The 24,279-nt window shown below is 43.4% G+C and overlaps 1 protein-coding gene across 5 annotated transcripts; it reads right to left on the bottom strand.

Moving 5' to 3' along the window:
• Window positions 1-978: 978 nt before the first annotated feature.
• Window positions 979-19,523, bottom strand: armh3 (armadillo like helical domain containing 3). Of its 5 annotated transcripts, none has more exons than XM_057035661.1 (26): window positions 19,371-19,523; window positions 18,384-18,487; window positions 18,256-18,312; window positions 17,980-18,126; window positions 15,691-15,798; window positions 15,523-15,615; window positions 14,642-14,716; window positions 14,456-14,542; window positions 12,178-12,234; window positions 12,053-12,096; window positions 11,720-11,780; window positions 11,548-11,594; window positions 11,353-11,428; window positions 10,626-10,719; window positions 9,411-9,512; window positions 9,275-9,333; window positions 8,326-8,391; window positions 8,064-8,133; window positions 7,670-7,730; window positions 7,503-7,591; window positions 6,691-6,773; window positions 6,461-6,587; window positions 5,144-5,219; window positions 4,154-4,232; window positions 2,173-2,289; window positions 979-1,475 (listed from the first exon to the last, which is right to left on the bottom strand). In XM_057035661.1, exons 2-26 carry the CDS (start codon window positions 18,483-18,485, stop codon window positions 1,383-1,385), a joined length of 2,070 nt encoding a protein of 689 aa, XP_056891641.1. In that variant the 5' UTR covers window positions 18,486-18,487; window positions 19,371-19,523; the 3' UTR covers window positions 979-1,382. The 5 variants fall into 5 exon arrangements, 4 of the variants coding, with proteins under 4 accessions (XP_056891641.1, XP_056891642.1, XP_056891645.1 ...); XR_008950978.1 differs by having other exon boundaries at window positions 1,350-1,475; window positions 5,105-5,219; XM_057035663.1 differs by lacking the exon at window positions 979-1,475 and adding an exon at window positions 2,980-3,068.
• Between the last annotated feature and the right edge of the window lie 4,756 nt (window positions 19,524-24,279).

Genomic DNA, 24,279 nt, shown 5'->3' with positions numbered 1-24,279 from the left:
TGAGGTGCAGCAGGGTGAGATGGCAGCAAAGATCCAGCTCATTTTGGGCTGTTTGAAGGTTCTCCAGCCTGACTGGGGGGCCCAGAAAAGGCTCCTGAGGTGGCCTTCACTGACTCCTTCAGGAGGCGAGTCCCTCTACACTGTCCATTGATTTACCCTAACCCTAATACTAACCCCAACCCTAATGCTAACCCTAACTGCAACTCTAACCCTAATGCTAACTGCAACTCTAACCCTAACCCTAATGCTAACCCTAGTGCTAACCCTTATGCTAATGCTAACCCTAACTCCAACCCTAATGCTAATCTTGATGCTAATGCTAACCCTAACCCTAACAGACACACACACATGCACATAACCCTAACCCTAACTCTAACTCCAACCCTAACTCCAACCCTAACCCTAACTCCACCCTAACTCCAACCCTAACCCTAACCTTAACCCTAACCCTAACTCCAACCCTAACTCCAACCCTAACTCCAACCCTAACCCTAACTCTAACCCTAACCCTAATACTAACCTTAACCCTAACCCTAACTCCAACCCTAACTCCAACCCTAACCCTAACCCTCTCTCACTCATTCTCACACTCACTCACACACAGACACACACACATGCACATTAGACCTTTCTAAATATTACGTTAAAAAACATTACGTGCAACTATGCGCGCATGTGCGCTTATGTGCGCGCGTGTGCGCGTAAGTGCGCGCGTGTGCGCATGTGTGCTTTAGGAACTCAGTTACTTACAAACTCACTCATTCTCACACTCACTCACACACAGACACTCACACATGAACATTAGACCTTTCTAAATATTACGTTAAAAAAAACATTACGTTCGAGTGTGCGCGAATTCAGGATCTCCTGCTCAATGGAGGTACTGGTCTAATGAGGCCCCAGTGACACCAGAGTAGCATCAGCAGACATCATTCTTAGGTAACCACAATTGCTGTGTGTAATGTGAATGTTAGTCACTTCAGAGCTTTTAGAAATTTATTATTGCTCAAAATGTTGAAAGTACAAAACAAATGGAAACTAATAAGACCTTCCACAATTACAAAGTTAATGTTCTAGCTCACTATAAACTCAAAAATACTCAAAGCTCATTGGAATTTATTTTGTTAGACAGGGTATATAGTAGTTTTATACCTGAAATAATGACTAGAGATACAAATTCTTAAGAAACCAGACTGATTATTTAGACCACTGAAGCCACTCACATCATAACCAGTAGAAGTATTCACACATACGTACGTGTGTGTGTGTGTGTGGGGGGGGGGCTTTTCAGATATAAAGCTGCATTCAGCCCGTTAGTGTGTGAGAAGGGAAGGTCGACCAGTGGATAAATGTCTAAAACAAAAGGATGTCCAGTGTGTGTCTCAGGAGATGGAAGAGAACTCTTTCAAAAGGACGTCCTGACTTAGTGTGTTCAGAGACACGTTCTTCCTCACGTTGAGACTGATGGAGCGAACCTGGAGAGAGAGGGAAAGAATAAAAATGGGATAGAGAGACATACAGAGAGAGAGAGAGAGTGAACTGTTGGGCATCTTTCACTAATCAGGCTGATATTATAATGAAAAAAAACAATCTTGGACAAGAGGCTGGGGGGGTGTAGGTTGATCACCCCCTCGGATCTGTACCTGTATTGGAAATTGAGAGCTAGAGCCCATCCATATGTTGGATGTCAGTAAAAATGCCAATTTTCACCCAAGGCACATCAGTAATATCTTTATGTATTTAAATAAGATCTGATAAAACTGAGTGAGATTAAAAATGATTTTATATTTATATACTATGAAAGGTTTGAATGTTATGGACTGAAGGGTTTCATTAATAATATGTTCTGGGTTAGTAATAACAAAATTGACATGTGACTACCACTACATCTCAGTTTCCTTTACATAAATATGTATTTAAATATCTTTAATAAAAAGTCAACAACCAATCATGATTAGCAGCAGACCCGAGTATCTGTTAATGAACATTTTTAACATGTTGATGGTTTTTACTGCTTTATAACAAGTGAATGACATCCAATGTAAAGAATTTCTAGCACCACATAACTCACAAATGTGGATTTATTTCAACAATAAGTGGATGTTTAAAACTAATGGAAAACTGAAAAAGAGCGTAGAGGCTTTTGAGCCACCGAACATCATCATCTCTCACCAGCTCCTTGAAGAATGCCACCTCTTTGGGCTGTTCCGAATATCTTTCAAACTGGTCCAAGCCGTCCTGCAGTTTGAGTGTCAGCGTGTCATAATTGGACCGAACCACCTCCAACACCTGAGAGGATGAGACCAGAAGAGGGATCATCCAATCTGCTGTCCTGTTTCTGCTCAGAACTTCATATGCTTTAAAGAGAACATTCACACACTGGTTTTGGGCCAGGATAAGAACGTAAGGCTGTCTCCACAGATCATTTTCATCGTTTAATAATGAACCTCCGCAGCATTTACGCTCAGAATGAGGCACAGTGAGTTCTTTCTAGAAGCACGATAGAAACAGGCACACCTCCAAATCCAAAACTGTTACCATCACGCCTCCATAGCGCCTCTATCTAGAGCCGAGTCTCCCAATATGGTATGGAAAAAGCTCAGTTTTTGGCAGACACATGGAGGTGTATCTCACACCCAGGTGATGCATGGGGTGATGGGCGTGGTTAGCCCTTGTTCGACACGCCATTTAGTATTTAGTATATATGAAGACGTCCAAAACCATCTGCTCTGTCCGAGTCGTTCCTCGTCCTGCCACAAGTTGTTTTATTCCCATTTGACACCAATAAAATAGTCACAACATCTCTGCACATTACAGGCTCACCATCTCTTTCATAAAATGAAATCGAACCTCATGTGTGTTTGGGTTCTTCTTTGCAGTTGCAGAATGACTAAGAACAATCGAAGGAGGGTGAAAAGAACATCTACATGGGAGAAAGAGAAATCAGAGGCGCTCTAACTTCATTTAGCGCCACCTTACTCCATCATTGGGGCCCAGCGGAGCTTCAGGTTTCATACTCGGCAGTTGGAGGAAGACGATATTAAACCATCCGTTTGCGTCGGCAACTCCTAGTTGGAGACAAGATGGAACTTGTATTTTGTTCCCGTAAAAGCTTCAACTGCCACAATCTGATCTATCCGGTTTCATCTCGCCTTCTTGACCGCTTTATTCCTTTTGGGGGGGTCATACTGCATGGGCGAAGGCCAGGTTCACCCCTGGATAAGTAGGCAGGGTTTGGTCCCTTGCTAAAGGGCACCGTGGCAGTGCTCTGAGGATGCTCTCACACCTTCCTCTACCACGTTTTGTCCACACTAGGACTTGAACCGAGAACCCTTGGATTCTTCGACCAGCCCCCCCAAAATCTGAGCTACCTCCACTCAATCCGACCTAAATGTTCTGAAAACTGGAACTACAAGGTACCTTGTCTAATATTGGGTTAGGGTTAGAAACATGCATGCTCCAAAAATGCTCCCAGCCTTCTGCTCTCTCCTCCGAGCTCCCGACACCTGACAGTGCTGGAGGCCCGTTAAGGCTGTTTCACAGCCCACTACAGAACAGGTGCCCAGAACAGGACACCCAGTACATTACTGGCACGCTCCTTCCATCTGAGTTCCTTTTCATTAGGTTGTTGCTCCTCCACCAGTCTTATTGTTCACACCTCGGGACACCACAGACAAAAGCCTCTCCTCCATTTCCCATATGTGAAGGCGACTGGATGATATTCCCAGCAATGCAACTGACTTGGACTATTCTGTGGAATATGTTCACTATTTTTTGAAGAGCATATAAATGTATCACTTTGAAGAGATTCAGTCATTTTTTATGAAGAAGAGCATGTTATCAAACTTGTTTGTATTTTATGGTGTCTGTCACATATATATCATGTACATGTAAAAAGGTTGGTGGTTAACTGGCTTTACACCCTCCTGAAGTACAGCCAGTAAATTAGATATATATTTGAGGCATTTCCAACCTTAATATCATCCTAAATTGATCTATGTGTCATTTACTACATCCACAAAGTAAACCAAACCTCTTCCCTTGAGGTTGGGATGATGCAGAATATTCTTTAATTAACAGGAGCCTTCTAACTTTTAAGGGTTAGGTTAAGGTTAGGGTTAGGGTTAATGCAAGACTAAAACATTGTGCCTACCTGTTCCTCAGACAGCTGGGAAATATGATTTACAGCAGCGTATGACTCAATCTTGGGATTGAAATGGTTGATAATGGCTCTGAAATATACAAAAATTTAAATAAATCCACTTGTAAAACCCCTCAGAAGCAGCCTACAATCCTGTAGCCCCAAATCTGCCATATCATTTAGAACCACGACCATCCAAAATCTGTTTTGATATGAAAGACATAAAAATGGTTGGTTCATCCATGCTGCATCAAAGAAACAGCGTATGTCCTCAGGCCCAGCCTACGGTTCAGCCCTAAACCCCAACTGTCATTTTAACCTATTATGACATCAAATAAAACTTTAAAACATGTCGATAATTGACCCAAAATAACAAAACCTCGAAGAAATTCGAGCATCTGTAACTAAAATAATACAAGGATTTATCAGGTTGCCCTTTGAGGAGCTCTCCAGCAAACATAAGTATAACTATAATATATACTTCACATTTAAAATGTTGTCCATCTTGAACACTGAATGTTTCTACAGGCCTGAAGCAACGTGTAGGGTTAGGGTTAGCTCCGTAGGGTTAGCTCCGTAGGGTTAGCTCTGTAGGGCTAGCTCTGTAGGGTTAGCTCCGTAGGGTTAGCTCCGTAGGGCTAGCTCCGTAGGGCTAGCTCTGTAGGGTTAGCTCTGTAGGGTTAGCTCTGTAGGGTTAGGGTTAGCTCCGTAGGGTTAGCTCCGTAGGCTAGCTCTGTAGGGCTAGCTCTGTAGGGTTAGCTCCGTAGGGTTAGGTCCGTAGGGTTAGCTCTGTAGGGTTAGCTCTGTAGGGTTAGGGTTAGCTCTGTAGGGTTAGCTCCGCAGGGTTCGCTCTGTAGGGTTAGCTCTGTAGGGTTAGCTCCATAGGGTTAGCTCTGTAGGGTTAGGGTTAGCTCTGTAGGGTTAGCTTCCTCCAACCTTTTGTGTGCTTGTGTGTCTATTTACCGAACATTGACCAGGTTGTGTGCTTGTGTGTCCATTTACCGAACATTGACCAGGGCGTGCGTGACTTTGCTGGCTGCTTCCTTCCAATGGCCGGTGTTGGTTGATACTCTGAGAACTGGAGAGTGGAAACAACAGACAAAACTAATAAGATGTTTCTTTCTGACAATAAGACTAATTCACATATTTCATCAAAAACTTCTTCACTGACTTCTGAAACCCAAAGAATCTTCTGCTGTTTTTAACTCAGCATTAGTGACAAGTGAAGGATGTCATTCATTCTGTCACAGGTAATACTAGTTACTAACACTAACCCACTAATACTAATACTTCTGCCATTTAATGTTTCATTTAATGTACATAAAGATTCATCAAGGAAAAAATACTGATGCCAAACACATTTGGAAGAGGGTAAATGTCAGTGAAATTAATAAGAACATTATTTTAGGAAACAAAAGCTTTAATTTGCAACGGTTTTAAAGGCCTCCTTTAATTTTAGACAATTAAGATATTAGCTAAATAAATACATTACATATAATATGAATGATCATGATTTGGACCAAAATAGTTTTGCGTACTGTGAAACAGACCTACCCATACAGTAGAGGTTGGGTTAGGGTTAGGGCTAGACCTACCCATACAGTAGAGGGTTAGGGTTAGGGTTAGGGTTAGGGTTAGGGCTAGACCTACCCATACAGTAGAGGTTGGGTTAGGGTTAGGGTTAGGGTTAGGGCTAGACCTACCCATACAGTAGAGGTTGGGTTAGGGTTAAGGTTAGGGTTAGGGTTAGGGCTAGACCTACCCATACAGTAGAGGTTGGGTTAGGGTTAGGGTTAGGGCTAGACCTACCCATACAGTAGAGGTTGGGTTAGGGTTAGGGTTAGGGTTAGGGCTAGACCTACCATACAGTAGAGGTTGGGTTAGGGTTAGGGTTAGGGCTAGACCTACCCATACAGTAGAGGTTGGGTTAGGGTTAGGGTTAGGGCTAGACCTACCCATACAGTAGAGGTTGGGTTAGGGTTAGGGTTAGGGCTAGACCTACCCATACAGTAGAGGTTGGGTTAGGGTTAAGGTTAGGGTTAGGGCTAGACCTACCCATACAGTAGAGGTTGGGTTAGGGTTAGGGTTAGGGTTAGGGCTAGACCTACCCATACAGTAGAGGTTGGGTTAGGGTTAGGGCTAGACCTACCCATACAGTAGAGGTTGGGTTAGGGTTAGGGCTAGACCTACCCATACAGTAGAGGTTGGGTTAGGGTTAGGGCTAGACCTACCCATACAGTAGAGGTTGGGTTAGGGTTAGGGCTAGACCTACCCATACAGTAGAGGTTGGGTTAGGGTTAGGGTTAGGGCTAGACCTACCCATACAGTAGAGGTTGTCGAAGACCTGATGCATTCGTACAATTTCATAGTAGAGCTCATCATAGCTGTTGGAGGTCGGTAGGAACGTGTCCCCATATGTGATGAACATGTTGAACAGATTCACAACCTGCATGAGGAGACAGTCATTCGTAACAAAGCTCACCACAGGAGGGGATGCGATCCTGTGACTGTGACCCTGCCTGCATGTTTCACAACAGTGTGTTTCCTACCAAAAGGGCCAGATGGAAGATGTTGTGTTTGGCAAGTAGAGAGGTCTCATTCGACAGCAGAAACTTCAGCAGGTTGATGAGAGCTGAAACAGGAGGACACGTATCCACACATTAGGGTGGCTTCATGCCTGTTGTGAAGACATATCTCTGCGTGACCCCCCCATCTACTAAACTATCACTGAGGCAAAACAATAGAACCAAAGACTTGAAAGGTTAGGGTCAGGGTTAGAGTTAGGCTTAGGGTTAGGGTTAGGAAAGGACTAGGGTTAGGACTAGGGTTAGGGTTAGGGTTAGGAAAGGACTAGGGTTAGGACTAGGGTTAGGGTTAGGGTTAGGAAAGGACTAGGGTTAGGACTAGGGTTAGGGTTAGGAAAGGACTAGGGTTAGGACTAGGGTTAGGGTTAGGGTTAGGAAAGGACTAGGGTTAGGACTAGGGTTAGGGTTAGGGTTAGGAAAGGACTAGGGTTAGGACTAGGGTTAGGGTTAGGAAAGGACTAGGGTTAGGGTTAGGAAAGGACTTTGGTGGATGCAGTTCTCATTTACTGGCTTTTCAGGGGAAGTAACGCAAACAACAGTGTTTTCACATTATTTTGGAAAATGCTGTGAAGTCAATTTGTAGAATGAAATCATGATGTCAAATTTATAAGAGATTTATAAGGGATTTCAAAATGCCATTTCATGATCCAAGTCTAACCCTAACCCTAACCTGGACTGGATTTAACCATTTTTACCACTTAAGACCCTTGACATCATTCATTTTTGGGAGTAATTGTCTTCCCTTTTTCCCTTTCCTTATAACTGCCCATTATTACCTGACCAGAGCTCTCTCCATGTGTAATGTAGCCTGATTCTGCACTTTTTCTGGTAGCATAAAAGTTTATGGATGATCTGCACACAGCGCCTGCAGAGAAAAAGGATGGATCTGGTGATGAAATGACGTTACAAGACACTCTAGATTGCATGTTGTGAGTATCCTTACAAGTACAAATCCATGGGAAAATCCTTCATCATATGAGTGACAATAAACTCCACCATCAGATCTAGAAAAAATAAGAGTGACAAGAGCTGTTAAATGCATTAAATATAAAAAGGCTTCAGTTCAAACATAATGGATGCAGACAAAAGCAATAAATGGCTAAACAATAAAAGCATGAAGACAAGCTCACAGGTTGATTTTCAATCCAAGTACTAAATACTAAATGTTTTTCCATTAAATGAAATTAGGAATAAACGCAATAGTGTCGCCATGAGAGAAGGCAAGACGAGATCTGGTGTCATATTTCAAACCTACAATCTCTGCACTTCGATGGAACAATGTAGGCATCCTCAAAAAACCTCCCAATACGGACAGTTAACTTTAATTGTACTCGTACCTAAAATGGCACACACCAGCGGCCGGGAAGGAATGCTTTTGTCCACAACTTTCTTTCTGTGTCTCATGGGCTGAAAAAGACAATAAGACGAATGTTCAGTTACCTGAGAACTGATTATCACTTCATAAACAGAACTTTTCATTGAATAATTACTTGGAGCACATGTGTAATGATGCAAATGTGTACCATTATTGTCAAACTATATGTGTAGAATCAATTAAAAATACATGTGTACTGATTACCAATCACAGCTTAAACTTACCATTCTGTGGAGGTTGACTCTGAAATTCATGTTGTCATCATGGAGAAAGGCATCGGCGTACTGGTCCTATCACACAGACGAGGCTTAGGGTTAGGGTTAACCCTAACTAGGCTTAGGGTTAACCCTAACCAGGCGTAGGGTTAACCCTAACTAGGCGTAGGGTTCACCTTAACTAGGCTTAGGGTTAGGGTTAACCCTAACTAGGGTTAGGCTTAGGGTTAACCCTAACCAGGCTTAGGGTTAACCTTAACTAGGCTTAGGGTTAACCTTAACTAGGCTTAGGCTTAACCCTAACTAGGGTTAGAGTTAGAGTTAACCCTAACTTAAGGCTGAAGATGCTGCAGCTGTGACCTACCTCAGCGATACAGGTGAGGATAATCAGGCACAGTTAGGGTTAACCCTAACTAGGTTTAGGGTTAAACCTAACCAGGCTTAGGGTTAACCCTAACTAGGGTTAGAGTTAGAGTTAACCTTAACTAGGCTTAGGGTTAGGGTTAACCCTAACTAGGCTTAGGCTTAGGGTTAACCCTAACTAGGGTTAGAGTTAGAGTTAACCCTAACTCTAACCTAAGGCTGAAGATGTTGCAGCTGTGACCTACCTCAGCGATGCAGGTGAGGAAAATCAGGCACAGTTAGGGTTAACCCTAACTAGGATTAGAGTTAGGGTTAACCCTAACCCTAACTCTAACCTAAGGCTGAAGATGCTGGAGCTGTGACCTACCTCAGCGATGCAGGTGAGGATAATCAGGCAGTTAGGGTTAACCCTAACTAGGGTTAGAGTTAGAGTTAACCCTAACTCTAACCTAAGGCTGAAGATGCTGCAGCTGTGACCTACCTCAGCGATGCAGGTGAGGATAATCAGGCAGTTAGGGTTAACCCTAACTAGGGTTAGAGTTAGAGTTAACCCTAACTCTAACCTAAGGCTGAAGATGCTGCAGCTGTGACCTACCTCAGCGATGCAGGTGAGGATAATCAGGCACAGTCTGGCACTGTTGAGTCGATGCTCATCTACAAAAGAACACAGTGTGTGAATAATGAAAATGAGTCGGAATGAAGCCGAGGTGGAAAATGGGATCTCTGTTTACCTTTAGTATCCTGCATTACGATCGAGGCGTATTTGAGGAAGGTAATGAGAAGATTGCAAGTTTGCATGTTGGGATCCAGAGGCAGCTCTGGATTATTCATCACTGAGCAACAGACAGGGTTAGGGTTAATATAAAGTGCTGTTTAGAAAAGGTCACAGTTGAACCTGCAATTAATCAGTGTTATTAGACTACGCCTTCCAGATGCATATACACATGGATTCAACAACACTGGAGCCGGATATTCACAAAGTCACAGCTAGAGATTCTCTCCCAGTCAGCTGCTTATCTGTCAAGTTACAGGAAACCCTCATCGGTGCCGTCTTGGATTCATCGGTTGCACATTGGCCAAACTGGGATGAAAAGACTTGCTTCGTCAAGCCAGGCGTGGATGATTGGGCATTCATTCTTAAGAAGACCAACCACTGATGTAACATGTCAACAGACACATGACTTTCTTCATGTCTGTTGGACAACAGTTGCTTCTTCAATATTAAGAAATAAAAGATAAAAAACTGGCAGCACCAGTGCAATTAAAAGGAAGAGGGAAAAAGCCTGGCAGTCAATAGCAGACTGGCCGAATGCTCTTGTACCTCAAACTGTACTCCACAGCAATGTCATCATTACAGTTTAAGGGTGCAAAGCTGAGGAATTTTCAATTTTAAGCAAGTCTGGGAATACGTTGAAAATATGTACTGAAACGACCATGATGTGACACAACTGTACATTCATCGATGTTTGGGGGAGGATGGAAGTTTTAATGCAGTCAGAGATAGAAACATGCACCTTTTACCATCTCCATCAGATACGGCAAGCACACTAATTTAGTTTGGAATGAGTTCAAACCTGGTAATAAGTACTTTATTTGTATCCACAAGTGATAAAGTAGTACTTTGTAATAAGCAAGAAGGATGGTGTAATAATCTGACTGTTATGATGAAGTTGCATAAACCCTTCTCTTTCTGTTAGATAAGCGTTGTAAACTGTTAAATATTTAAATGTCTACAGCTTCAGAATCCCTTTACCGACCTACCTCCCTACCAAAAGATTGTTATACTGCATGTTTAAGGAAGCGCTAACTAGCTCGCCTCATCTTTGATGCTAGAGGACAAGTTTCAAAGACCTTCCTGACTGATTCAAAACCAACACTTCTTTCTATTTTACCATCAGTCCACTCAAAAAACCAAAATGCAGTAATAAATAAAATGCATTATGTACTGTCTAAGGAGGGTGGTGTTGTCCCCAGCGGTGTTGTAGGGGTGGTTGGGGTGGGGGTGACAGATCCAGTTGCAATGTCAATTTCAGGGTGGCTCTGTTGAAAGAGCAAATATAGTTAAGAATGATAACAGTTGCTCACCGTGTTGCAGTTAGGGTTAGGGTATACAGAGGGTTAGGGTTAGGGTATACAGAGGGTTAGGGTTAGGGTATACAGAGGGTTAGGGTATACAGAGGGTTAGGGTTAGGGTATACAGAGGGTTAGGGTTATGTTAGGGTTAGGGTATACAGAGGACAGCCAGCAGTACATGTGTATAGGCTGTTGATGTGGCCCACCTAATCATTATTAATTACATTATTAATTCGGCAGGGCTACTCGTTTATTCCAAAAACACTCGTCTTTTTCCCAGCGCTGAGGAACGCAGCAGCTGCTGTGGTCACTGTTCCCACATTCAGTGGAAAACACAAAGAAAGCCAACAAAAGATACCATAAAAATGTTGTATATTATCATCTCTGTCAAGGTTTTAGTCAGCTGATGTTCAAATCCATTCATAATGTTCCTTCTTCGTGGAGCTCAAACTCATATCTTTAAGAAATTAAAAAATATTTTGTAAGAACTTGACCTGAGACTGAGTCATTTATAACTACCAGCAGAGCAATAAAGAGGGCTCAGGGTGTGGGAGCAAAGCTCAACACAGTTCAGTTCTACATAGGACTCGTTTCTTTTACCTGTGCTAATACAGTGATGAAGTTTCGGTTAAGGTGCACTGCCTCATAGAGAGCCAGCAGAATGGCTTCATTGGTCCTTCAGGGGAAATAAAAACACAATCCTTTTAAAATCCTTTTGCTCATGATCCTTCAGCACCCCTGAGATGAGGCCGACCAGCCCCAAGTCCTCTGGCTCTGTGTCCATAAAACACTTACTGTACAGACAGTTTCTCATCAGCGTCTGCTATGAACATGCTGCCGACCTGTGGGCAGAAAAAGGGTTAGCCAGGAGCTCGAGTCCACAGGTGGAGATACAGTATAAGAACATTTAACTACCCTCAAGGAAAAGATATAAAAATGATGATTGTATTACAAATGAATGTCCTACCATACTAGAAAGGGTAGAGAAGAAGCCGCCCTGGTTCTCTTCCTCTTTTTCTTTGTACTGTCTATAGTTAAAACAGATGAAAAGGTAGTGGGAGAGAAGAAAAGTGGAAGGAAATTAATTTCTTTCTTTCTATTTATTATTAAAGGCACATCTGTCTTAGTCAAAAATGACTGTGTATTAATGTAAATTAGGTATAAATCTCTATGTCTTAAAGCATGTATTTTCAAAGAGAACAGAAATAGACATTTCAAAATCAGATAACGGCACCAGCAGCCTCTGCACACATCATTCCAAAAGAAAATAAATACAAATCTTTTAAAGTTCAAAGCCCACCGGTTGTATTCTGTCAAGGCTTGATGAACCACCATACCCATTCCCTGTGGGGGGGAAATCCAGCGTCAAATCTTTCATGTGAGGAGAAAGATCACTATTAGACATGAATCTGTCAGCATACTCACATCCAGCGTGGGCTCATCATCAACAATGGAGAGCTTCACAATGTATGGATTCACGGACTAGGGAAAAATAACTCAACAGGTCAAATAAAGTCCAAACCATTCAAAAAAGACCGTGTCATACTTAGCAGAGGGTCAACCACAAGTCTTCACAATTATAGAAAGTTCTGTCTACTCCTTGCTCACGGTTGCTCCCAAAAACTTCCTGTATCACCCTTAAGCTAAGACTCCTCACTAGGAATTTTTAGGCTCAATTAGGAGTTCTGCAAGTGGACTCAGAGTCTTTGTGAATACAAGACCTGATCTTGACCTCCACTGTTCCTCTCAACTGTCATTTCTTAATCACACTGTGAACTAAAGAAATGGGGACCTGAAAACCATTTCCTATCTCCCGACAGACTTCTCCTGTTTAGTGGGAAATCGGTCATCTTCCTGTTCAGTTTTGGACAAATGTTCAGAGGAACTACACAGTACAACTCAGGGCAGAGAACTGATCTAGGCCCATAATGCTAGCTCCCCTCCAGGTGATGCAGACGTTCTTGGGCACTTGTTGAGACTTGAGCCTCTGAAGAGTGAAATCAGAACTGTGCCCAAGTAGCATGTGCAGAGCATGAACGAAGACTGTGAGGTCTCCGTCTTCATGGGAACGGTAGCCATACCATAGTAAGCAGGAGAGCGGTGAGGGCACCGTGCAAAATGGTTACACAATGTTTTCCTTGAGCATGGCACGATTGGTCACTACTTGCATGTGTGGGGAGCCACAGCTGCTATAGCTCCTAACCCTCTTCCTGTGCCCCCTGTCCACTCTCTGTACATCCCAACTGTCACTCACCCCGTCAGCTGCCTCCGTATTCTCCCAGTGCCTAACCAACAGTGGTGATGATGTCACCGGCTAATGCACAGCAGGACTCTTGTAACCCTAACCCTAACCCTAACCCTAACCAACAGTGGTGATGATGTCACCGGCTAATGCACAGCAGGACTCTTGTAACCCTAACCCTAACCCTAACCCTAACCAACAGTGGTGATGATGTCACCGGCTAATGCACAGCAGGACTCTTGTAACCCTAACCCTAACCCTAACCCTAACCCTAACCAACAGTGGTGATGATGTCACCGGCTAATGCACAGCAGGACTCTTGTAACCCTAACCCTAACCCTAACCCTAACCAACAGTGGTGATGATGTCACCGGCTAATGCACAGCAGGACTCTTGTAACCCTAACCCCAACCCTAACCAACAGTGGTGATGATGTCACCGGCTAATGCACAGCAGGACTCTTGTAACCCTAACCCTAACCCTAACCCTAACCCTAACCCTAACCCTAACCCTAACCAACAGTGGTGATGATGTCACCGGCTAATGCACAGCAGGACTCTTGTAACCCTAACCCTAACCCTAACCCTAACCAACAGTGGTGATGATGTCACCGGCTAATGCACAGCAGGACTCTTGTAACCCTAACCCTAACCAACAGTGGTGATGATGTCACCGGCTAATGCACAGCAGGACTCTTGTAACCCTAACCCTAACCCTAACCCTAACCAACAGTGGTGATGATGTCACCGGCTAATGCACAGCAGGACTCTTGTAACCCTAACCCTAACTAACAGTGGTGATGATGTCACCGGCTAACGCACAGCAGGACTCTTGTAACCCTAACCCTAACCCTAACCCTAACCCTAACTAACAGTGGTGATGATGTCACCGGCTAACGCACAGCAGGACTCTTGTACCTGCAATAATGCCATTTTCATCTACTTTCCAATTACTCAAGCATGTGCTCATGTCAGGCTCCAGTAAAAGCCTGACTTGGTTGCACGGAGCTTTCTGCATTAACTAGTTAACTATAAACCCATCCCCTAACACCCCAAAATCACAAAGTCTAGCCAACCTAGGGTTGGACACAATAAGAATAGGAAACTGAATGCATTTCAGACATAGTGGGGTATTATTTATATGGATGATAAGGTCCTTCCTTATTATTATTAGGGTTATGTCAGTAAGAGTTACTTTTATTCTTGGGATCCTTTGTAAACACAGGCCCAGAAATTTAGACCGGGGGTCCCAAACCTTTGATTACCACCGTACCTCAAGAAACAAACGGGGCAAATTGCATAATAATAAAACTTTCACACTCATTAAGCTTTCTTCATGAAAAAAAATGTTAATCAACTGTAAATTAGAAATATCGGCAAGTTTGCCAAGGTTTTTCCTGCCCCCTGCACTAATCATAAATCCATAGAACCAGCTTAATGTCATGTTCTCATATGCACACACCTCATATTTTCGGTAGTTGACCAACAAAGCCAGAAGGACAACGGCATCGTAACCATGCTGGCCTCTACTGGACACATCTGACAGGATCTGAGGTCGAGAGGAGAGAACGGAGATGAACATGCTGGTGAAGAAATGTACCAAATCAAACAGCACCGTAATTAGATTAATCTTTTGCATATTACTTGCCTGAAGAATGGCTTCAAATATGCTGTTGATCATTACGTATTCCAAAATGGTGTTCTGACTAATATTGTCAGTAACCTGCAAAATTTTCCCACAAAATGTGGTGATTAAAGAAAAAAAGAAGGAAAGGCAGTGAAAAGGAATGTCATTAAATATTCTCTTTGGCTTCAAATAGATCAACTGGGCTTCCTTGACCTTTTTTTTTTTTAATCATAAACCAGTTACAAACATTTAAAGGAAACGAAACAAAGCCTTTACAATAGGCAATAGTGAGTTGTATATGCCATGTTATTAAGAAAAGAAAAAAGAATTTATTTTACAGTGACAGTCAATGATGTGATTTTATTCCAGCTTTGAACAGGATATATCTGCTAGATCTAACCCTAACCCTATCTAGGTAGAGCAGTTTCCCTCCTGTCCAGTAGAATTATTAGTCCTGCCAGAAACACGGCAAAGGTTAAAGGTTAATCTAATCATAATCTCTGCAACAGTGTGAAAAACCTCTGTCCATCATCTATTGATATGTGAGGAGCAGAACATCTGTGTGAGGGCATTGTTCCCAATATGGACTGTTATCTGGAGAAGGAAATGATTGCCCTTTCCAAACTGACCGAAGATGAATCAGATTAAAGAACACGCTTCTTGCAAAAAAGACAAACAAAAAAAATCTAATATTTGTTAGTGGGATATAAGAATTATAAAGAGTAGTGTAGATTATTAACATGTTAAAGGCAGTTTAAGACCAGTTAATCTATTTCAAGCTGAAGAAATGCAAAAACAGGAATAATTAAACTTGACATTTCATAATAAGATGCATCCAAGACAAGAAAATTGAACACAAAAACTGATGTCATAATTCTGTAAAGCCACATATTTAATCTCACCGTCACAAGACACAGCAGGAGTTTGAGGCAAAGACTCTTGAGGCTCTCCGAGCCGTCTCCACACAAAAGGCTGTCGAGTCTCTCGATTAGCTCCTGACCACAGAAAAAGAAGCGCAATGATGATGATGAGGGCATGAGGAGGAAGAGAAAATCACGAGTTCTTCACACCTTCATTCTTTGCTCTGCTTTGTCAAACCCCATCAGCATGTTGATGATGTCAAAACCAGATGCAGACTTGTTCTTCTGGTGAACCCCCCGAAAAAGTGCACATAGAGTCTGTAAATAAAAGCAGAACAATGCAGGCAGGAGGCTAAAGGCGATTTCACAAGAACACACACATTTCTTCTCACTCCCAGGTTTGATCACAACATGAGATGGTACAAATTTAGCACTCAGGTACACATTCTAAATGGTGGGTTTCACAGAGCACCTTCCTGACAGAACTTGCACCTCAGGCAGCTCGTCATGCTCCAGTCACCTGCCTGAGCGCACAGGCGCAGAGATTGTGTGTGGGGAGGAGTCACTCATGATGAAGAGCCATCTTCCTGCACTGATTATGGAGATTAGATTAGATTAGATTAGATTCAACTAATGGCAGTGGCGTCGGTAGTGGGCGGGCTGCTCTTCACCATCTATAGGGGCGGGCTGCTCTTCACCATCTATAGTGGGCGGGCTGCTCTTCACCATCTATAGTGGGCGGGCTGCTCTTCACCATCTATAGTGGGCGGGCTGCTCTTCACACATCTATAGTGGGTGGGCTGCTCTTCACCATCTATAGTGGGGGGCTGCTCTTCACCATCTACTGTGTAGCCCAAACACCATCTATAGTGGGCGGGCTGCTCTTCACCATCTATAGTGGGAGAGCTGCTCTTCACACATCTACTGTGTAGCCCAAACACCATCTATAGTGGGAGAGCTGCTCTTCACCATCTATAGTGGGTGGGCTGCTCTTCACCATCTATAGTGGGCGGGCTGCTCTTCACCATCTATAGTGGGGGGCTGCTCTTCACCATCTACTGTGTAGCCCAAACACCATCTATAGTGGGCGGGCTGCTCTTCACCATCTATAGTGGGTGGGCTGCTCTTCACCATCTACTGTGTAGCCCAAACACCATCTATAGTGGCGGGCTGCTCTTCACCATCTATAGTGGTGGGCTGCTCTTCACCATCTACTGTGTAGCCCAAACACCATCTATAGTGGGCGGGCTGCTCTTCACCATCTACTGTGTAGCCCAAACACCATCTATAGTGGGTGGGCTGCTCTTCACCATCTATAGTGGGTGGGCTGCTCTTCACCATCTATAATGGGTTGGCTGCTCTTCACCATCTATAGTGGGTGGGCTGCTCTTCACCATCTAAATGGGTTGGCTGCTCTTCACCATCTATAGTGGGTGGGCTGCTCTTCACCATCTATAGTGGGTGGGCTGCTCTTCACCATCTACTGTGTAGCCCAAACACCATCTATAGTGGGTGGGCTGCTCTTCACCATCTATAGTGGGTGGGCTGCTCTTCACCCTCTACTGTGCAGTCCAAACACCATCTATAGTGTAATCCTGTGTTGCAGAGCAATAATCACTGCTGCAGAGCAGCTGCTGTGCCAGTCCTGTGGGTGCTGAGGATGCTCTCCACTGCACAGCTTAGCAGATCCTCATGACTGAGCTCTCTGCTCTGGTACGCCAAGCCTCCCTAGGAAGTAGAGGCACACAGTTATACACTCAGATTCCCGGAGCTGGCGACCCCGTCCATGGCTGCTCCTCTGATATGCAGTGGAGAGAGATGTCTGCATTGAGAGTTTCTGTGCAGGGTCTGTGGGCTGGTGGCAGTTAAGGTGGAGGTGAACCCCAGGATGGAGGAGTTCTTGCTGTCCAGTTGAATGAAGGTTGCTTGGACCAATGATCAGGCGGCATCAGGTCACTGGTAGAATTTCCTGGATGTTCTGGGTGGTTGTGACTTTGGGCCTCCTGGTGCCTGCAGCCAGTTCTCTTCTAACCAGTCTAAACAACGATGCATCATCTGTCCTGAACGCAGCCGTGGTTTGTAAGTTCTCAACACACCAAGTGAACGTTTGTCGTCTGGTGTCCGAGAACCTTTGTGTGACAGGGTGGAAATATAGACCGTGTGGGGTTATTCCAGAAAGGAGAAATGCTGTGGGTCGTATTAGGGAGCAAAGAGTACAAATGGTTTATAAATCTGTGGAAAGAGGTAGAGCTAATGTTGGACACAGAGGAGAGAATCACAAACGAAATGGGTCTGTGGACGGGTCCGGCTGCTGGAGTTCAGCACTTCAGTTGATCATGAAAAATGAAATGAATGGACAGGATTTAATTTGGCCGTGTTCCTCCAACTTTAAGGAGGAACCTTGTTGGCACTGCCGACATATCCATCTATCAGTGATCACAAAGTATTATTTGAATCTCTATTATAAGTATCCAGTGTAAAGATAACTGAAGCGTATACCTGCAATGCATTGACCACTTTAATCTGGTGCTCTTCCTCCATAGCCTGAACACAGTGGTGAAACAGGGAGTTTATGTTGTCCTGGATCTGTTGAACCTCGTCTCCATCTAAACACTCCAATTTGGATTCCAGGTACTCTAAATTGACCTAAAACATGATGCACAAATGCTTATTATTTAAAGAAAAGATTTTTTTTCAGAATATAGTACATAACCATTGCCAAAGGTTGTAGTCAAATAGATCCGTCTTCACAGTATAAAAGTATTCTTCGCTCACCTTCATAAGAAACAACTCATCCCAAAAGCGAGGGTTGTTTTTAGCTGGATCTTCCTTCTACAGTAAAGGAAGCACATTTGTCAACTTTAATTTCTCTTTCTAAGAACATCTGTCTTTATAATACTCACCGAAAAAATGTCATCATACATCAGTACAACCTTCTCCTTCAAGGGCTTCTTAGAGGAAGATGTTCTCCTCAGCAGCCCTGCTTTTTTCTCCATCTGAGACATGTCTGAGGAAAGACACACAGAGGTTTAATGAATACATAAATACAAGACTGAGCCTAAGCTTCTTCAACATAGACCAAAATGCATTTGAACACTTTGATATTTCAAATACATTTTTATGACAAATATTAGTATTTTAGCTCAATAGCTTCTCGGTGAAGTGGTCAACTGACTCAAAATTAGTGGTGGATCCTCGTGCTCGTGATCCTGCATGATACACACCATTTGGTTTTGGGTTTTAACTCAACAGCTTCCAGCTTCCAATCGGTTCCAGCTGTTTTATCTCTCTGTGTGTTTTTGCTGTAAAGTTTGCTGTAAAGTTTACTTAACTTTACATTTTATCCACAGCCAATATCCGTCTACTATCTAACGTAAAACTATTGACCATCTTTTAACAGGCAGCACAAGTTAAACAGGTCAGAATGCCGACTAACATTTACGAACGGCTAATTAGGGCTCTTAAATTACATGCTGGTATTGGAAGAGCAGAATCGCCAAATGTCTTAACTTTAACACAACACGGTGGTTGCAAGGAAACCTTAGCAACCCTCACTGGAGTTGGGCTAGCTTCCTGAGCTGACAGTGGACAACGTAATGATGGCTATTTAACCAAGCTTTACATATGTTTTTATGTCTAGCTTACCAAACAATTAATTACTCAACAGTATAAGTAAGGTATGCTGAAATTTTATGATCGAGATTATAACGATCGGGTTTCCAAAATCGATCTAAGCAAATGCTAAGTACTAAGCTAATGCAAGAATTGGTAGTCATACAAAAATTGGAACACATTTAATGCAGGATTTTAATGCGACCGTGCACTAAAACGACACCTGTTATGCTTTAGGTATGCTTGGAAATATAGCTCGGAATCCGGTGTGTTCTTACCTCAACAGGGTTTAGAGTTATGAGTATTTATATCTACAGCAGTCGCTCCTGTCAAGTTCTCACTGCTGCGGCCTGCGGGGGGGCGGGGCTGGACACCCTAACCTGCTGTGTCATACACGTCATACATCAAGCCCCGCCCACACCTATTACGCTGCACAAAAGGACGAATTTCCTTTTGTTCTTGCCTACAACATAAACGCTTGCTACACGAACATTTAAAGTTACATCGAAATGTAAATCATCAGCCTCGTCCTGCTCCAGGTTTCTGCCTGTTAAAGGGGAGTTTTTCCTGCCACTGTTGCTTGTTGGGGGTCAGGCCCTGGGATTCTGGAGAGGGTCTAGAGACAATTCTGATTGTAACAGATGCTATATCAATAAAGATTGATTGACGGATGTATCAGCCCACTTTATTATTGATGTTGACATGTTTTGTTTGTTGTAGCGAGGCTTGTAACCGTTTATAACGTTGGGTTGATGTAGCAGAATCAGTGAGAGGTCTGCGGAAACCTACGCAGTGTCCTCGACACCACCCTAGCACTGGCACTTCTACTCCAGACTCTACATTTCTTTTACCTTCTCTTAAGGTTTTCAGAACACCGGTGAATACAAAAAGTGAATGGAGGCATGATGCAAGTTAATTTGACAAATTTTATTTCTTACTTAATAAAACTATCTTTTATTTTAAATGTTAAAAAAATCAATTCCATAATTCTGTTTGTTTTGTCTTGACTGTTTTTTCCCTTTTGAGGGTGCACATTTGGACGAAGGCAGGGTAGACCCCTGGATGCGGTGCCAGTTCGTAGCAGGGCCCTGTGATTAATAATTTGGTTCTTTTCAACTAAAAGATAGCCTTTACACTAACCCTCGGGGGTCAGGTAGGTAAAAGGAAACTCTGCCAACTAGCTGTTGCAGAGGTCACTGCACTCACAAACTGATAATGCTAGTAATACCAAACAGAGGTCAAACAAAATATCCAGGTATAAATCGGCTACAAACTCAGATAAATCATACAAATATGCATAAATAATAATAATAACCATAAGCTGTAATAACATCCCTCCTCCAAACCCAGTGGGTCACGATCTGGGCTAAACACAACTGAACCACTGTTCACTACATTAATGATGTTTAAATGTGAAAGGGAGAGGCGCTACTTCCTTGCTGGATTAACAAGGTAATAAGAAGAAAAGTAAACAAAAAAACACGAGGTAAGGCACGTCAAACAGAGGCCTACCACGAGGAAAGCTTTGTAATTTGATGTAGCCTGAAAACATCCATCCCCACTAGCTGAAAGCCGTTGCAGCAGTTTACCAGGAGGGGGCGTGCACACACAGCACCTTAATCCAGCGCGCCCACCTGGACACAGAACCTACGCAGGGACACCAATGCTCAGCAGAGGATTAAGGACGAATCACGACACAGCCAAGGTGTATAAACATGTCCTCATTAGCAGCTGAAGATCAGCTGCCTTATGGGTGTTGTCGCCACACAGCTGCCATCAACGCCACCCTGCTTCACTGTAGAGAACCTGTAGAGTTATCCCGGTTGTCGTCTTGGCCTCTCAAAAGACACTCTTTAGAAAATTGTATCATTTGGCTATGTTATGTCCATGTCCTCTTAAAATGTGCCATTTCATAAGCTCTTTTATATAAAGGCCTGACACAGTGCCCAGGCCCCTTCCCAAAATGTGGAATGAATGCTTGGATCTAATTTTCCCATTTAAGCTTTCAGTAATTTGAACACTAATATTTATTTTGTCCACTAGATGGCGAACGTACTCTGTTTTTACTGTTGTATCCTTCAGTTATTTTTCACATTTCTTCACCCATGCACTTTGCATACAATGAATGACAATCCTATTTTGGAATAAGTTAAAGCTAGATGAATTCAGGTTCATCTTCATTTTGTCTGGCGGGACATCTAATCTCAATGTTTTATTCCTGTACAGCTATGGGATGTGTCTGGTTCCTTATCACGTGTAATGCAGCAAGGAGTTGACCTTTTTGCTGAATGTCAGACCAATACACAGTCTAGAGTTGTACTGCAAGTATATTTGTTAGGAAAGAAAATAAAATCACAAGCACATGTATAAAATGGCTAAAGTTCTGATTTATTTCTATCCATCAGAGAGCCATGCAGCATTTTTGAGGAACATTTTATCAGACTTTATCAGACTCTTCTATTTGGTTTACAAACAGGCACACACACACACACACCTTCAGAGCACTGCTGAGGTACCCTTGAGCAAGGTACTGAACCCCGGGTGCTCTGTGGGCCTTGTGATGAACTGGCAACTCATCCAGGGGTAGACCCTTCCTTCACCCTCCCCATGACCCCCAAAGGGATAAAGCGGTTAAGAAGATATCACTCTTAAAAGTGATATCATTTACCTGGCAAGAAGTGTCCCACATGCTGCCAAGAAAATTTTATTGTGAGAAATGAAGGCTTGAAAGGGGACAGGGGAACTTGAAAGAACATCCTGAGAGAAAAAAGAGATAATGGGAGGACAAGAGTGTGACAGAGGTGTAGAAAGAGTTGTGTACTGGAGAAGAGCGCGTTCTCTCTGAAGGCTACAGGTAGTGGACTAACAGGTGTAAATGGACCACTGTGCACTCAAACAGACAGTATAGTAACAGAAGCCCGCCATCATTTATGTAGCTGAGAGGAGCAGGAAGCAGCTTCTGTCTTACATAAGAGGGTGAGCTGGAGCAGGACACTGATTCTCTGATTCACCCTCAGGCTCACTGCACACTAGATTTCCAAAGCTAATTAGGCACCACATTTGCCATCCAAACAGGTTTTTGTGATTAGCATGCTGCAACAACCAAAAGCCTTTGCATCAACACTAAAGTCCCTTATTAGCTAAAATCTTCTGTTTGTTTTGCTCTCTGTGGTACAATGTTTCAGTCTGCTGTCTCCACCAGGCCTCAGACTTCTGGATCTTGCATTACTGAAGTTCCATAAGAGGCTTCCTAGTGAGTCTAGTTATTCTGTTGACAGTACAAAAGGTTCAACATTAATGACCCAGGACTGATCTTTGTCTCCAGCTCACGAGGATTATAGAGGGATATGATGGGACTCTGGGACTGCTTACTATGTACGCAATCGATAGGATAAATCAGATTGATCACAAACTTTCAAATTGCTACAGCTACAATGATGTATTGAAAATACAGAAAGTGGCAAGAATGGATTTTTTGGTAAGTTTTTCATTCCTGACCACGTTGTCCCTTTCAGGGTCACAGGGAGCCTGGAGCCATCCCAGCATATGGGCAAAGGTAGGATACACCCCTGCAAGAGTCTCCAGCTCATTGTAGGGGCCTATGTGAAAATTTGCAAGTTTGATACCTTGCACAAGGGTACCTTGGCAATGGTCTGAAGATTTCCTATCACCTCCCCCTACTACCAGAACCATCCACTTCTTAGCCCAGTCCCCCTCCAGACTAAGGTACCAACGCCATTGCTGTTTCATTTCTTAGAACTCTTCTGACAGTGGTTGGCAACAGAAACAGAGGAGAAGGTGTTCAACGTGAATGCAGTATATTGACATTTTTCCACTCCTTTAACCGTGTTCCTGTATATCAGTCAGAAAGTTCAGATATGAGACATTGTATGTTCATGTGCACGACCCATAACAGTTTCAGCTTGTCTGTATTAAAGTGGACAGGAATCTGTGTGAATCAGTTTTATGTGTGCGTGCGTGCGTGCACGCGTGCGTGCATGTGTGTGAGTGTGTGTGCGCGTGTGCATGCTTGAGTGCGTGTGTGCGTTCAGAAGCTCATCATGCTTGTGCTATCCTTTTTCTGCCACATTGCCATGGTGACAGTGCCCTCCCAGGGTAATGGGGGACGAATGCGCCAGAGCTATTTATTCTCTTCCCTCCTTTTTTACCCCCTTCCATCTACCAACACCTTCTCTTTTTCTTCTTCTCTTCTTTCTCTAACACCTCTCCTTCTCTGTTTCCTCCAGTAATATTTCATCAGTCCCTTTGGCTGAACACTCAGAATCAGATGCTGCCTAATGAGACAGGCTGAGGAAGAGAGGGAGCAAGACAAAGAAAAAGGTAAAATAAAAATATGTGGAGAGGTGATCTTTGCAGACTGTTCCTTCATCTAGGGAGAACATCTCTATGATTTATATATTTAAGGGATTATTGATGTGAGAGCTGTGTTGGTTGTGTTAGAGCTGTAAGATGCTCTGAAGTTGATAAAATACTGCGGTGAACTCATACATACAGTACAGACTGTATGTATGAGTTCAGACAAACTGAAAGTTCAGGTTGTCTGTGTGAGTGTCGCCAACTACTGGCCTGGAGTGTGTCCTACAGTGTCCTGTGGTCTTTGCACAGATCCTTCCGTGCGTGGCCCTACACGGGGAACTGTATTACAACACATTTACGGTGTCAACAGGGCCTGAGACAGAACAAGACTGAGCAAGGCAGGAAGAAGATCCCCCGACCCACTCCTCCCGTTGACTCCCCCTTTACCTCCCCCTCTGCTCTCCCTGCCATGGGCTGTCATTCACTGGTTGGCAACAAGCCACTTAGCTGCACGCACACACACACGTGCAGTTTTGAATGTTTGAGCTAAAAGAAATCTGTGCGCATATGTGCGATTGTATCACCAGTGGTGAAAAACAGCCTCTACACATTTATGAGAAAACAGACACACACATGGTTGTTATTCTCTCCTTCTGGGTCACAGTCCTCGCTCTCCCGCTCCCTATTGAACAGCATCCCAAGCCCTGTCTTTCTTCTTCCTCTCTTTCTCTATCCTCCCACCTGAGTTGTAATTTGCAGAGCTAATGAGGGTGAAGACAGAGAAGAGGCAGGAACATAATACTTCTGACTCTAAGACACACGCACACTTATTTCAACACATGCACACATATTATGATACACAGTTACAGC

The sequence above is a fragment of the Takifugu flavidus genome, chromosome 6 (assembly GCF_003711565.1).
Source record: "Takifugu flavidus isolate HTHZ2018 chromosome 6, ASM371156v2, whole genome shotgun sequence".
NCBI lineage: Eukaryota > Metazoa > Chordata > Actinopteri > Tetraodontiformes > Tetraodontidae > Takifugu > Takifugu flavidus.
Note: the sequence above shows the minus strand (reverse complement) of the source record. Positions and strands in the feature narration are given on the sequence as shown.